Below are 15820 nucleotides of genomic sequence, written 5' to 3' on the forward strand. Positions count from 1 at the left end.
GCTCTGACTGGGGCGCGAGGCTGGCTCGCCATGCCTACGCTCCGTTTCCATAAGGCTGGCCGTCTTGAGGAATGCAGAAGTGCTCGGCAGTTCCCCGTGGGGAATCCATGGGAACAGTGTCAGGCGTTCCAGCTGCACTGAGGAGGCTGTGCTTGGCCCTGCCCAAGCCTCAGGCCATGCCCTCGCTGCTCATCTAGGGTCTGGGGTGTCTTTAGTAGGCTCAGCCGTGGGGACCTGGCAGGTCTTCAAGACCTCCCCGGCAGAGGATCTGTGTGAGACCATGTGCTTCTGTCCAGAAGTTAACTCCCTAAGTACCTTAAGGGGGTTAACGTGATTTTTAAGTGGCTGTATTTAACATTCAGAAGTAACTCGGGCAGGCTGAATTGGGTCAGATGTGGTCTTCACCATCCTTCCTCCCCATGACAAACTGCACAGCAGAACAATAAAGATCATTCTATCTCTTGATCCTGTTTTTTAAAGAAGAAACGGAAGCTTGAAGTGTGCCATGTGGTACTAGCTAGCGTGCCAACGTGGGCAGTCGTTAATGTTGGGGTGAACCATAAGCACACTCAGGTGCCCAGGTGTCCGCACCTTAACCCCGGGAGAGACCCAGCCAGTGTGGGCACAGGAATCGCCAGGTGGGAGTCTCCTGGTGGTTCAGCTGGGCTGGCAGACGCCCTGCTGAGTCACCTGCGGTTGAGACCTGTGACCAGTGAGATGAACAGGGAAGCCCTTCACACAGGTGGTCAGGTGTGAAGAGGCCACTGCATCCAGATAAAGCCTCTGGAATGTCATCCGTGAAGCAAGTCTCCAGTGCCTTTATTTGCAAGCAGACCGTCGTGACGAAACACTGAGGCGGTTCTGCCTTCGCCCAGGTCTCTGGAACCACAGCCCAGTGGACTCACAAACGGTGCCTCTCCTGCACTGCGTCCTGGCAGCACCGCGAAGACTGCTCAACAGTGGACAGTGCTGAGGGGTCCTTCCTCAGATATGGAGACTCCTGCGTGTCGGCCCCGCTCTGGGGTGGCTCCTTCCCAGGTGACGTGAGGTCCACTGGGAGCAGCACCTTCTCTGAAGAGGTCTGGTGTCGTAGCCACCACAAGACAATCTTGTACCTAGAGCCGCACTGAGTCCAGTTGTCCTTCCTGGTCCTCAAGTGCATGGTAGAACTGTCGACGCGTTCTGCAGGTGCTGTGACTCTCTCAGGCCAACGCTTCTTGCCATTCTGTAGTGCCCAGCCCAACTGGGGCAGTGGCCCCAGCAGGAGAGTGGTCAGGCAGCCTCGTCCCTGGCAGGACATCAAGGGCTCTGACTGGCCTGGCCTTGGTGTTGGTTGTGGGACACTTAGGGGCATCTGCAGACACCATGCCCTTCCGTGGGTCCAGCCCCTACCTGGCAGAGAAGACCCTGCAGGCTCCTTACCTCGGAGCAGGCTCATTCGGGGCCAGGGTGTTTCCTGTGACACCAGAGGATGGGATGCCATAATGAGCTGCTCTTTGGAACTGCAGTGTGTGTTGCTCTTGAGGTTTTACTATAATTAAAATGATTGAATAGAGAACTTTTTTAAATGGCAAAATCCAACTGCTCTTCTTTCTATCATTTCTGAGTGGGCTGTCATGGAAACAGAATGGAGAGAAGTGATTCCTCCCCTTCCCTCCCCAGATTTCTGCTTATTGCAGGTTCTTCCTAAAACAGTAATCTCACTAAATTAACGAAGAACTAAAAAGTCCCAAAACTATCATTTTAATCTTGGTTTTCCCCAGTGGGTGAGGGTCTGCAGGGTCTTTCTGACTGGATGTGGATTATGTCACATCATGAATAGAATGAATCTTATTTTCGGCACAAGAGAAAGGCCAATAAATATTAATGGATGGTTTTGCATCCATGAAATCCCATAAACTTACATTATTTAGCCCAGACTGTTGAGGATGGTGTGCTCTGGTTAGGTGAAGGTGGGGCTCCGGGCCAGCAGACCTGCACGTGTCCTGCCTGCTCCTGCACCAGGCTGGGAGCTCAGTGTGCAGGGAGGCGAGGTGCTGGGAGCTCGGTGACTTTCCTCTTATGAGGCGTTGACCGGCACCCTGGGCTGGCAGCGATGGCCTCAGGCGTTGGCAGTGACAGCGCTCCGGCAGCCTCCTGAGACCAGCGCCTGGGTGTGATGCCGAGGACTGGGGGGGAGGTGTGTGCTGGTGGAGGCGGAGCTGGGTGGCAGGAGAGGAGTGCACGGCAGGGCACAGACTGCAGAACTGAATGCCACATCACCTCTGTCCAGGTCACGCTCCCGGTCCCCTCGGAGGAGAGCTCACTCCCCAGAGAGACGGCGGGAAGAAAGGAGCGTGCCCACTGCCTACCGGATGAGCAGCAGCCCTGGGGCCAGCAGGAAGCGAACGCGCTCCAGGTAGGCTGCTGGGGTTCCCTGGGCAGAACAAGCCTGCAGTTGTGCCCACCTGCGCGTCACTAGCTGCAGAGGGTGGTGCTGTCATCTGTGCGAGCACCAGGGGCCACTCCACGGGGCTCTCAACAGCCTTGCTTGGGGCCTGGTTTTCCACAGCACAGCCCTGGAGTTGGATCCACAGGCAACACCTGCCCCTCGCTGTCGGCAGGGACAGAGGAAAAGAGGGGGCAGATTTCCCATCCTCACATCCTCGGGTCTCACGTGGAGTCACTGTTCCCAGGAGGCACAGAGTCCTGTTGGTGCCTCAAGAGACTGACTCAGCTGCTCATGGAGAGCCAGTGTCTGTTTGGGACTGGGGTGTAGCTGAGTGGTGGGGTACTTGCCTGCCAAGTTGGAGGCCCAGGGTTCATACCCAACACCAAAAAATGAAAAGAAATGGGAAACACATCTGGCTCTCTGCCCGCCCAGGCTGCCTCGGCCCAGATACCCAAGATAACCAGCTTTTAAGAAGAGGTTTACTTTGGCTGCATTTCAGAGGTTTCAGCCCGGGACTCATGGCACCACAGCTCGGGCTATGGCGAGGCAGCACGCAATGGGGGTGCAGAGTGGAGACCAGGCCTCCTGCCCTGAAGCAGAGGGTCCTCCTGTCCCCAGCAGGGTCATCCCCAACAGCCCAAGGACTGCCCACCCCCCATAGGTCCACCCTGGAGAGCAAGCCTTTAGTTTGTGGGCCTATGGGGGTATTCAAGCTCTGAGCATGCGTGGCCTGACAGCCCCACCCCCAGCTACGGGGCTCTGTCTGGGAGAAACCTCCAGGACTCAGGCTGATGTCACCTTGCTGATTTGCATTGTCCCTGAACAGCCAGGGCACATCTGGAGCCCAGGCATGGCCCACACTGCCCACCCACAGGGCCACCAGCTGAGCAGCCTCCACGGTGTGGGGAGGAGCCCCTAGTTGATGGAACCTGATCTCCTTTCCTGAAGTGGAACACGGGCAGAGGCACTGACAGGCGACGGAGGCAGAGTCCTCTGTACCCACACCCTGGACTGCATCCCTGCCACAGTCTTGGGGGTATCCTGGTAGGTGGACTTCACTCCTTAGGCCAGCGATTAGCCTTTGGAGTTCTTCCCTGCCTTCAGTGGATGTAAGGGGCATGGTCTAAAGCTAATTCCTTACAGCAACGCTCTCCTAACAGAAGAGTTCTTGTTTGACCCTCAACTTGACCTTGGCATTAAGAGGAGTACAGCAGTGATCAGGGGTCCACCCGCGCAGGTGTAAGGGTTGAGACCTTCCAGCACGGTCCCAGGAACTCCACAGGTCACAGGGGAGGGGTCCTAGTGGCGGCTCTGCAGATGGACAGACCCTCTGGATGCCTCTGTGTTGCTGAGAGCTGGTGTTCAGAGCTCAGCAGTGGTGAAGGTATGTGCCACCGCAGCCCGGTTCGTGCTCTTCCTCAGAAGCCCAGGTCGGTGGACGTGGCAGTGTGTTGTGTTAGCAGCCCAGCTCTTTTAACCCGGCCTGACTGAGTCTCCGCCCTTCTCTGCAGCTAGCGCGCCAGTTCTCCACCAGAACCCAGCGTCCCGGCACCTGGGGACGTGCTACCACCCAGATCTGAAGGCCGCTGCCTGCTCTCGCTCTGACTCGTTGTTTTGAACATCTTTAGCCTGGGGGCTGGTTTTTAAGTAGCAGGGCACACCCCTGTGCACGTGGTCCGCGGTTCCTTCCCTCAGTCACACGTGCCATGCTGCTCCCCCTTTGCCTCCCCACGGTGTCGTCTGCGGCTCTGACATGCTGGAGGAGGCCCGGCAGCCAAGCTGCTGATGTGCTCTCCGGCAGGTGCTATTGAGCACCTCAGCAGCACCCTGTGGGTGAGGCTGTGCAGACTGCCCTGGGTGTGACCCAGCGCACACATGGGGCTGCCTGTGTCCACTGCGGTCGCTCTGGCCTGCCCTCTGGACCAGCTCGTGGTCTTCAAGGTCTGCCGTGGTTCTGCAGGAACCCTCTGCCAGCAGCTCTGCTCGTCTTGGCACTCTTGATGGCACCTGCACGGGCTGGTGACTTCGAGAGAGGGGCTCCCTCTGCGGCTCACCCTTCTTCCTCTTCGTGTGTGGCATCACGTTGATCCTTTGGTTGCCTCACTGGCCAAGCTGTCGCCCTTCCCCTTGTTGTGCTATGTGATGGTCGTCGTTTCAGACCTGGCCGGTGGAGCCCCTAGCAGTCCCTGCATTCTTGGGCACATCCCACTGCTCTCCACTTCCTTGCTTTTGATCTGAGCTATTCTAGGTGCTTCCTGTGTCCTGGCTCAGCCGTTTCCCTAGGGAGAGAGGTCTTCAGTGATGAGTGAGAGTCAACGTCTGGGCCTGCTGGGTCTTTTAAGCATGGAACCACGTCCATAAAAAGTGTTCCAGTGCATCGCAAAAGTCTTCCACGAGGACGTTGGGGTCATTGCCACGTACTTCAGGAGATGTCCCAGCTACTTTATTACAGCAAATGACGAATCATAGTAATGGTATTTTGCCATTGAACCTGCAGCGTGTGGCTCTGTGCTCGACACATAGATGAGTGTCTGTTGAGCGAGTGAAAGAATCCCTGCTGCTGAGGCCTAGGTCTTGAGGTGCTCCTGCTGAGGCCCAGGTCTTGTGCTCCTGCTGAGGCCCAGGTCTCGAGGTGCTCCTGCTGAGCACCCCCGATTCGCCTCCCAAATCTCTGGGGTTACAGGTGTGCGCCACTACACCTGGTTCAGGCAGCACACACTTGGCATGCACGAGGCCCAGGCTCCATCCTCAGCACCCCGACAATAAGAGTAGGGAGGAGAGGAGGGAGGTGCTTTCCAGAGCACCAGCAGTTTGGTGTGAATAATGAAAATGCAACATTAAGATATGGAGGGTGCAGCTGTGCTTAGAAGTTGATGATCCTACTGCCATGTCTTCAAGTGCTCCTGCTGAGGCCCAGGTCTTAAAGTGCTCCTCATTCAAGGCAACTTGATAGTGTTGTCACCAGAGCAACAACCAAAAAGTAGCCAGGAAGTCAACAGAGAACAGGAAGCAGGGCCACAGTACTGCAGCAGCCACCCTTTCATGGAGAGGCCAAGACAGATGGCACCTTGTGCCACCAGTAGGTCTCAGCAGGTCCAAGTGATACAGGCACATTCTCACCATGTGCCACACCACGATCCCTTAAAGACCTGGAAAACCCCAAGTACATGGGAGTTCAGCAACATCCTTTCAGTCACTTTCCATCAAAGAATTTACTAGAAGCATTAAATAATTTTCTTTTCCAGTGCTGGGGTTTGAACTCAGAAGTATCCCCAACCCTTTTAATTTTGAGACAGCGTCTCTCTGAGTTTCCTAGGCTGGCTTCAGGATTGGATCCTCCTGCCTCCGCCTCCTGAATCTCTGGGGTTACAGGTGTGCACCACTACACCTGGTTCAGTCAGCACACACCTGGCGTGCACAAGGCCCAGGCTCCATCCTCAGCACCCTGACAATAAGAGCAGGGAGGAGAGGAGGGAGGTGCTTCCCAGAGCACCAGCAGACTCCGACAATTGTCTCTTCTCCCCAAAGTGATCTACAGATCCACTCCAACTTGAGTAAATACCACAAGTTTTCTGTAGAAACTAGCAGACAGAAACCCTGAAACGTGTATGGAAATGCAGAGGATCAGGAGAAGCCAGAAGAATCCAGAAAAAGTAAAGGTGAAAGACTCTGACCTCAATATTTCAAGAATCACCAGAAAGCTACAGTGGTCAAGACAGTAGGGTGTCAGCATGAAGGTGGTCAGAGGGCAGGGCACAGGGCAGGAGGTCCAGGAGACCATGCTGCTCAGCCATGTGGCTGGTGAAGTTGGACAGAGGGCAGGGCACAGGGCAGGAGGTCCAGAAGACTATCCTACATGACCACGTGATTATTGCCCAAGGTGCCAGAGCAATTCAATGAGGACAGGAAAGATCTTCCCACAAAATTTGAACAACTAACTACATGTCAGAATGGGAAAAAGAAAATAAAAGCAAACTTACCACCATGCACAAGAGTCACTTCAAGATGGATCGCCACATTGGACATGCAAACTAGAACCATTGAGCTTTTTGAAGAAACAGCATGTATGCCTGAGACTCCTCAGGTTACTAAGGTTGTTAGGTTGTTAAGAGGGAACAATGTTAGCCCCACTGCCGTTGGAACTTCCTCAGAAGGCACAGTTAGGATGGGTGGGCATGGTGGCCACACCTGCAGTTGCAGCAACTCAAGGACTAAGGCAGGAGGATGGCAAGTTCCAGGCCAACTGGGGCAAATTAGGAAGATCATGTTAAGAACCGGCTGGGGATACAGCTCAGGTAGAGTTGGAGTCAGTCCCCAGTACCACAGTGTATTAGTCAGGGTTCCTAGAAGAACAGAATCAATAGGAAGGGTGAATATAAAAGGGCATTTGTTAGACTGGCTTATGTGACCGGAAGCTCCATAGTCCACAATGGCTGTCTGCAGGCTGGAGAGCTGGAAGAACCAGTAACTGTGCCATCCAAGAGGCAGAAACCCCAGAACAAAAAGGATCAATGGTGCTACCCTAGTCTGAGACCAAGGCTTCTGGAAATTCCCTGGCAGAGTACTTTGGAAGAGCGAAGAAGCAAGAGTCTGATATCCTCCAACGAGGGGAGTAGCGATCAAGAACCCGTTCAAGAAGAGTCAAGCTTGCATCTGCTTCCTTCCAGCTTTTATTCCATCCAAACCACCATCCTATCAGATGGTGTCACCCACGCTTAGGGAGGGGCTCCCCTTCAGTTCACTATCCCACATGCCACTGATTCTTAGACACGCCCTCATGGACACACCCAGAGGCCTCTTAATCATCGGCATCTCTTAATCCAATCAAGTTGATAAATTAACCATTACAAGTCCTCCCCTTGTCAACTTGTTATATAAACATGACTACATCATACTTATTCTCCAAGTCAACACAATAACAGTTCATAATTCCACCTAACACAACTATCCTTCGTACAACCAAAAACATACTAGTTCTCTCCCCAGAATAGAAGAAAAAAGATGGAAACATTACTGACATTAAGTCAATCAGTACTACATTACATGATGAATAACAACAGAGTAACAAACATTTCCTCTTAATTCCTCTGTAAGTATGCACAAATTTATTCTTAACGTACTAGGGAAGAAATATCCATGGCAATTACAATCCTTGTTTCTGTAACTGGTGGCTGTAGTTGATATTTATGACTATCTTCTTGTACTACCTATTCTGTTTTCCCTCTACCTTCAGCAAGTTCCTGAGCAGGTCTTGGCTCTTTGCCTAGAGGTGTGACCCACACCGTCATTCCTAAAGGGTCTGAGACATTTGTCGTCTTGCCTGGATTGGGTTGTTGTGGTTTCCCATTGACCTTAATAATAGGACAGTGTGATACCAAGAGACGTGCCAAGGTATCTCCTGCACTCCAGGAGTATGCTTCCTTACCTCCATTGTGGAGTAACAGTCCAGTGTCCCCTTAGTAATCTGGGTCAGTCACCCTCACCAGCAACGTAACTCCCTTCATAGCCTGTTGACTCAGAGGCATGAGGCGCCCCAAGTGACCAGGGATAAGTCTTAACTTGCAGTTTAATGAAATCATTATATCTCCTGGCTGAAGCATTCCTCCTCCTGGAACTGACTGCTAGACCTGCAGAGCAGAAGGTTGCAGGGTCAGGAAGCAGAATCTTCCCTAGTGGGTTACTAGGGGTAATGGTGAGTGGTACCATTCCTGACTCCACCCCTTGATTCCTGGACCCATGAATTCTAGCAATCGGAGAGACAGTACCATATAGTGGACACTGATTCAGAGCATATACAGCCTTCTGAAGAACTTTGCCCAAGCCTTGCAAGGTATTACCACCTAGCTGGCACTGTGACTGCATCTTGAAGACTCCATTCCATCGTTCTATCAAACCAGCTGCTTCAGGATGGTGGGGAAAGACTAAAGGTGAAAGGATGGGAAAAAACTTAACACACACATGAACTCAGTAAAAAAAGCGGGGGTTTCCATCCTCATATCAGATAAAGTGGACTTCAAGCCAAAGTCAGTCAGAGGGGACAAAGAAGGACATTTCATACTGCTTAAGGGAAACATAAATCAGGATGACATAACAATCGCAAATATTTATGCCCCAAACAACGGTGCATCCATGTACATCAGACAAATCCTTCTCAACTCCAGGGATCAAATAGACCACAACACAACAATTCTGGGTCACTTTAACACATCGCTGTCACCACTGGATAGATCTTCTAAACAAAAACTGAACAAAGAAACCATAGAATTCAATAACACAATCAATAATTTAGACTTAACAGACATATATAGAATATTCCATCCATCAACAAGCGAATATTCTTTCTTCTCAGCAGCACATGAATCCTTCTCTAAAATAGACCATATGTTATGCCACAAAGCAGCCCTTAGTAAATGCAAAAAAATAGATACTGCCTTGTGTTCTATCAGATCATAATGGAATGAAATTAGAAATCAATGACAAAATACAAATTACTCCAACACCTGGAGACTAAATAATATGCTATTGAATGAAGCTTGGATAACAGAAGACATCAGGGAGGAGATTAAAAAATTCTTAGAGGTAAATGAGAATGACGATACAACACATCATAATCTCTAGGACACTATGAAAGCAGTACTAAGAGGAAAATTCATTGCATGGAGCACATTCAAGAAAAGAATAAAAATTCAACAACTAAATGACCTAACATTACATTTCAAAGCCCTAGAAAAAGAACAGAACAACACCAAAAGTAGGAGAAGACAGGAAATAATTAAAATCAGAGCTGGAATCAATGAAATTGAAACAAAAGAAACAGTTCAAAAAATTGGATCTTTGAAAAAGTAAACAAAATAGATAAACCCTTAGCCACACTAACAAAGAGAAGGAGAGAGGATGGTGGGGAGCATGGTGAGACCAGTGAATCCCATTACGTGAACCCACTGCTCATGTCTTGGGCTGTGACGGGAGTTCCCTGGTCTGAAGCAGCACTGGAAAACCATGACGATGCGTAAGGCATTCTGTGAGCCCACGGATGGCCATTCTGACTAAAGCACTACGTGCAGGAAAGGCAGATCCATGCCCAGAACAGGTGTCTGTTCCAGTAAGGACAAACTGCTGCCCTTTCCATGATGGAAGTGGTCCAGTACAATCAACCTGCCACCAGGTTGCCAGCTGATCTCCCCAGGGATGAGGCCATATTGGGGGCTCGTGTTGGTCTCTGCTGCTGGCAGTTTGGGCACTCAGCAGTGGCGATAGCCAGTCAGCCTTGGTGAGTGGGAGTCCATGCTGCTGAGCCCCTACCACCATGACCACCGTTGGACAGTGACCGGGGTGACTGGGGAAAGAGACTGACTGCTGTCCACAGAGCGGGCCAGCCTCTCTACCTGATTGATAAAATCCTCCTCTGCTGAGGAGGCTCTTACATGAGACATAAATACCTTCACATCCTTTGCCCATCCAGAGAGGTCTGTCCACATACCTCCTCCCCAGATGTCCTTGTCACCAGTTTTCCAATGTTGTTCTTTCCAGTTCCCTGACCAACTAGCCTAACCATTGACCATGACCCATGAGTCAGTGTACAGTTACACATCTGACCATTTTTCCTTCCAGGCAAAATGCACACCCAGATGCACTGCCCGAAGTTCTGCCCATTGTGAAGATTTCCCTTCACCACTGTCCATCAGGGTTGTTCCAGAAAGGGGCAACAGTGCTGCAGCTGTCCACTTCCGGGTGGTACCTGCATATCGTGTAGAACCAACCACAAACCAGGCCCTAGTCTTCTCTTCCTCTGTTAATTGAGGCACACCCCATGAAGCTATAGGTTCATGCTGAGGGACAGAAGGCACTGCAGCTGGAGTAGGAACCATGGGCATTTGGGCCACATCCCACATCTTCATGCAACCTACTTGTGCCTTCGGGTCCTGCCCTTGCCCAGTCACCTATGTAACCCTTCCACTTGATGAGGGAGTGCTGTTGCGCACATCCAACTTTATGACCTGGTGGGTCAGATAACACCCAGTTCATGATGGGCATCTCAGGCTGCATACTAACCTGGTGGCCCACAGTCAAGCATTCAGGTTCCACTAAGGCACAGTAGCAGGCCAAGAGCTGTTTCCAAAAGGGAGAGTAGTTGTCTGAAGAAGATGGCAGGGCCTTGCTCCAAACCCCATGGCCTCCTCTGTGATTCACCTGTGGGGCCTGCCAAAGGCTCCAGACAGCGTCCCTATCCGCCGCTGACACTTCGAGTACCAGTGGGTCTGCCGGGCCACGTGGCCCAAGTGGCAGAGCAGCTGCACAGCAGCCGGGACCTGTTGCAGAGCCTTCTGTTCTGGAGTCCACTCAAAACAGGAAGCTTTTCTAGTCACTTGGCAGATGGACCAAAGTAACACCCAAGTGAGGAACGTGCTGCCTCCAAAATTCAGATAGGCCCCCCAGGTGTTGTGCTTGTTTCTTATTTGTAGGAGGGGCCAGAGGCAACAGCTTATCCTTCACCTTAGAAGGATTATCTCGGCAGCCGCCACACCACTGGCCTCCTAGAAACTTTACTGAAGTCGAAGGCCCCTGAATGTCAGTGGGATTTATTTCCCATTCTCTGATACGCAAATGCTCCACTAGCAAGTTCGAAGTGGTTGCTACCTCCTGCCCAGTTGGTCCAGTCAACATAATGCCATCAATATAATGGACCAGTGCAATACCTTGTGGGAGAAAAAGACGATCAGGATCTCTGTGAACTGAGCTGTGACCCAGTACTAGAGAGCTGACATACCCCTGAGGAAGGGCAGTGAAGGTACATTGCTGGCCTTGCCAGCTGAACGCAAATGGTTTCTGGTGGTCCTTATGCACCAGGATGGAGAGAAAAGCATTTGCCAAATCAATAGCCACACACCAGGTACCAGGAGATTAATCTGTTCAAGCAAAGAAAGCACATCTGTATAGCAGCTGCGATTGGAGTCACCACCTCATCAAGCTTACGATAATCAACTGCCATTCTTCAAGACCCACCTGTCTTCTGCACAGGCCAAATAGAGTTAAATGGGGATGTTTGGGAATCACCACCCCTGCATCCTATTCTCCCAGGTATGGGCAACTCCAGAGGCTTCCATTTGGCCTTTCCCACCATAATAGCCCGCCCTCCACAGGTTAGGGAACCAGTGTGGGAGTTGTGCCAAGTGCTAAGTATATCTATCTCGACTCTGCATTCCAGAACTGGGGAAATGGCCACAGGATGAGTCCAGGGGCCCACTGGACCCATTGTGAGTCAGACCTTGGCCAGAACTCCATTGATCACCTGACCTCCATAAGCCTCTACTTTTAACTGGAGGGCTACGGTGACATTTCGGATCTCCTGGAATCGATGTCAAGTCAGAGCCTGTGTCCTGTAGTTTCTGAAAGATCTGACCATTGCCTTTTTCCCAGTACACAGTTACCCTGATAAAAGGCCTTAGGTTCCTTTGGGGAAGGGTGGGAGAAAGATCAACAATAAAGATTTTTGGTACTATACCAGAGTCCTTCCTCAAGGGAACCTGGCCTCCCTTCATTCCAGGGGTTCTGGATCAGTAAATCGACTCTAATACAGGAAGTGGTTAAGGGGCTGTGAGTCTCTGCTTATATAAGTCAAGTAAAAATTTGGTGGGTTTCCCATGTATTTGACTTCTAGAAACACCATGATTAATTAACCAACGCCAGAGATCTACACGAGTCAGAGCATTGTGTCCATTTCTTCTCTTTTGCTGTCCATTACCGTAACTACGACCACCTGTCTTTGGCGATGGAGGGCTGCCAGTTGGCCTCTTCCTCCCTGAGATCTAATCATTCCCATTGCATTTAAGTCTTCCATTGATTGACTGCAGCTCCCACAGTAAGGTCTGGCATACAGAGAGGAGCAGCGACTGAGCTCTTCAGGGATACTGGTGCTCCCTGCACAAATTGTTTCTTACGGTTTTGGTGAAGCTCACATCTTCTGGGCCCCCCCCGGGTATGGAGGAGAAGGCCATACATGACAGATCCACTCCAGCATTGCGATCTCTCCGAGCCTGTGAATTCCTTCATCAACAGTAAACCAAGGGATGTCGGGCCTTTTCAGCTCATTTATAGTGGGCCATCTTTGGACCCCTACTTCAGCCAAACAAACAATTAGTACCTTTTTTAACACTGGGAGCTATTATATTAAATCTAGAATCTTGCTTTATGGGCCAGTATCTTAAGTTCAGCCTGATCTAAGTTTATGTTCCTCCCACCATTATCCCACACCCTTAAAATCCATTCCCACCTGTTCCCCAGACCTCTGCTTGTATGAATTAGAAGACTAAAGAAGCTCTTTTGGAGTGTCCCATACCTCCTCATGGGCCACACTCTGTACTTCGCCTCTAGGGACCTGCTTAGATGTAGATCCAGTTACAGGCCTGGAGGCAAAAGTGGGTGGTGAGGGAGGGTCCTGAGTAGTGTGGACGACTTCATGCTGAGTAACTGAATCCCAGAGGGTTTTTACTGTTTCCATAAGCAAAGCAGGATTATTCCCCTCCAAAGAGGGTGAGAAGCCAATGCCACAGAGGGTGGGGGTAGGGGTGCCTCAGTCCTGGGCAAGGGTGGGGACTCAACCACTTCTGGCAAAACAAACCCATCAGAATATGGAAGTTCAGCGTCCCCAGTCCCTTCAGGCTCCTCCCAGACATCGCCATCCCAACTTGCAGGACCCCATTCTTTTCCAAGTCTTGCTCTCACTTTAACTGCAGACGCCTTCCAAGGCTGAGAATTAAGCTTTCATCATAATTCAGCCAATTGCAGGATGAGGGTTTGTTTGGTTCTCAGCAACCTCAGCCCTATGACTCCTAGAAACAAGAGTCTCCTGCAGAACACACTTAGCAGCTTTCAGATCAGCTATGCACATCTGCAGCTGGGAAACCGAATTTCTGAGCTCATCAGTCTCCTTTGTTACTCTGTCCAGTGAAGCCAGAAGCAACCAACCAGCATCATCATATTTCTTAGTTTTCCAGAACTGTAAAGGTATCATATACAGAGTCACTAAATGCCTTGCTTTTTATAAGCAACAAATTTGGGAGCATCAAATGCATTGACTTTACAGATCTCTTTAAGCATTTCACACCATGGATTACCAGTGGTGTAATCCAGTGTAATACTGGATTACAGTACCAGGAGAGACTTGAGTAACTTTTGGTGTAACCAGTTTAGACAGCCAACTCCAAAACCTGCAAAACCAACTAAGGAAATTAATCCTACAATTCTGTTTCTCCAGAACCACTCCTGGTATCAATTTCTGTATTAGGGTTCACTAGAGGAACAGAATCAACAGGAAGTATGATTATAAAGGGAATTTATTAGATTGGGTTACATGACCAGAAACTGGATCGTCCACAATGGCCATCTGCAGCTGGAGACCTGGAAGAACCAGGTGCTATGCCGTCCAAGAGGCGGAAGCCCCAGAACAAGAAGGACCAACAGTGCCACCCTAGTCCTAGACCAAGGCTTTAGGAAACTCCCTGGAGCATCCCTGGAGAATCTGCTCTGGAAGAGTGAAGGAGCGAGAGTCCAATGTCCTCAGACAATGGAAGCAGCCATCAAGAACCCGTCCAAGAAGAGCCGAGCTGCATCTGCATCTGCTTCCCTGTTCTTCCAGCTTTTATTCCATCCTATTGGGCTGTGCTGCCCAGGCTTAGGGAGGGGCTGCCCTTTAGTTCCCTATCCCACATGCCAATCATTCCTAGACACGCCCTCACAGACACACATGGAGGCCTGTCAATCATGGGCACCTCTTAATGCAATCAAGTTGACGATTCAGATTCGCCATTCCACACAGATACAGGGGAAAAAAGGAAGAGAGAGGGTGGTCCCCAGACTGGGAGGAGAGCAGAGGCCTTGCTAACACAGGACAGCAGGTTAAGTAGCCTGTGCGCGCAGGGGAAGGCTCTCCACCTCTTCAGTCACCAGGGAAGTGCCCTAGAGTCCAGCCGTGTTAGCAGACTGGACTGGCTTGGCAGAGTGGCCAGGATGCGCTCACCAGTGCTTCCAGGCACTGAGTGTGCACCTGCTTCGCTGCCCGTTCACAGGTGCTGCCCTGAAGTGGACACTCAACCACACAGCAGCTTGCAGATAGCTCACGCGGCTCTCGCAGGAAGGCACTGCCCCCTCAGGGCCACCCTCAAAATACTGCCCAGCAGACTTGTGGGAGGCCTTGGAGTCCATGCTCATGGGCTTCCTGTTGCGGCTGGTGGCAGAGGCCAGTTCTGGGGTGGAGAGGGGCACAGACTGGCTGGTACCAGCATCCTGCTATTGCCAGGACGCTACCAAGAGGCCCAGACTGACGGGCTCAGAGCTTCAGAGCTGCTGCTGGTGCTCCTGTGTTGTGAGGGCCCCCGGCTGGTGGGCCTGCCTGCTGCAGACTGAAGGCTGCCCGTACTGAGAGATGCCTTTCAGAACATGGGAGGGCTCCCAGAATAGGACAGCCCTGTGGTCTTTCCCTGCGGGACGGGTGGGCCCGGTTGGGGACGGCCTTCATGCTGTGCTGAGTCCTGAGGGCACCCAGACAAAGCCAGGCCGTTCCAGCAGGGCCCCAGGGACAGAGTGAGGTGAGCAGAGACTCCAGAGCAAGAGTGCAGGCTCTGGGCGAGACCAGGCCTCCAGGGAGGCCGGGGGGTGCAGTCCACACGGCACACTGCGTCCACCAGACGTGCATGCTCCCGTCTTTCAGTGTTTCTCAGGTCACAGAAAGGGTCCCAGGACACAGGTGTACCGCAGGCTGTCTGGGAAGCCTGGCCGCTGACCTGGGGTCGTCCAGCTTGGGGGCTCTTCTGTGGGACACAGGAGCAGTGCACAGAGCCCAGCTGGGAGTGGGCCCAGCAGGCTGCACCCTCCGGGGCCTTTCTCCAGAGACGTGCCCCACACTGATCTCCAGCCTTCGTGTCTGCCATGCCTGACTTCAGTGGTTTTCCCTGGGTCTCTGGAAATTCTCACTAAGTCGCTGTAAGTGAGAAAGCAGCACAGGCTGGGTGGGTGCCCATCGTGGGCCTCTTGGGGCAAATCAGTGCTGACCACCTCAGGCCAGGTGGCCTCCTAGGAGCGGCTGCCGGACGTGCCCCCTACAGCCTCTGGATTCCGCCTGGCCGCGGGGCACAGTGGGTCTCACCTGAGCACTTTCCTTTCAGAAGTCCCCACGAGAAGAAGAAGAAGAGGCGGTCGCAGTCGCGGACCAAGGCCAAGGCGCGGTCGCAGTCGGCGTCCCCGAGTAAGCAGGCAGCCCTGCGACCTGCGGCCCACTCGGCCCACTCGGCCAGCATCTCTCCTGTGGAGAGCCGGGGCTCCAGCCAGGAGCGCTCCAGGTGACCTGGCCTCCGGGCGCTGGGTGGGAGGGGGCGGGTGGCCGCAGGCCTGGGC

The 15820-nt window shown here is 52.0% G+C and overlaps 1 protein-coding gene across 1 annotated transcript in view; it reads left to right on the plus strand.

Moving 5' to 3' along the window:
- Sfswap (splicing factor SWAP) overlaps nucleotides 1-15820 on the plus strand; it is a 69465-nt gene that overhangs the window by 51865 nt on the left and 1780 nt on the right. The window contains 2 exon segments of the mRNA XM_047562622.1: nucleotides 2273-2398; nucleotides 15592-15765. Of these exon segments, the coding sequence (XP_047418578.1) occupies nucleotides 2273-2398; nucleotides 15592-15765 (300 nt within the window).

The sequence above is a fragment of the Sciurus carolinensis genome, chromosome 8, assembly GCF_902686445.1.
Source record: "Sciurus carolinensis chromosome 8, mSciCar1.2, whole genome shotgun sequence".
NCBI lineage: Eukaryota > Metazoa > Chordata > Mammalia > Rodentia > Sciuridae > Sciurus > Sciurus carolinensis.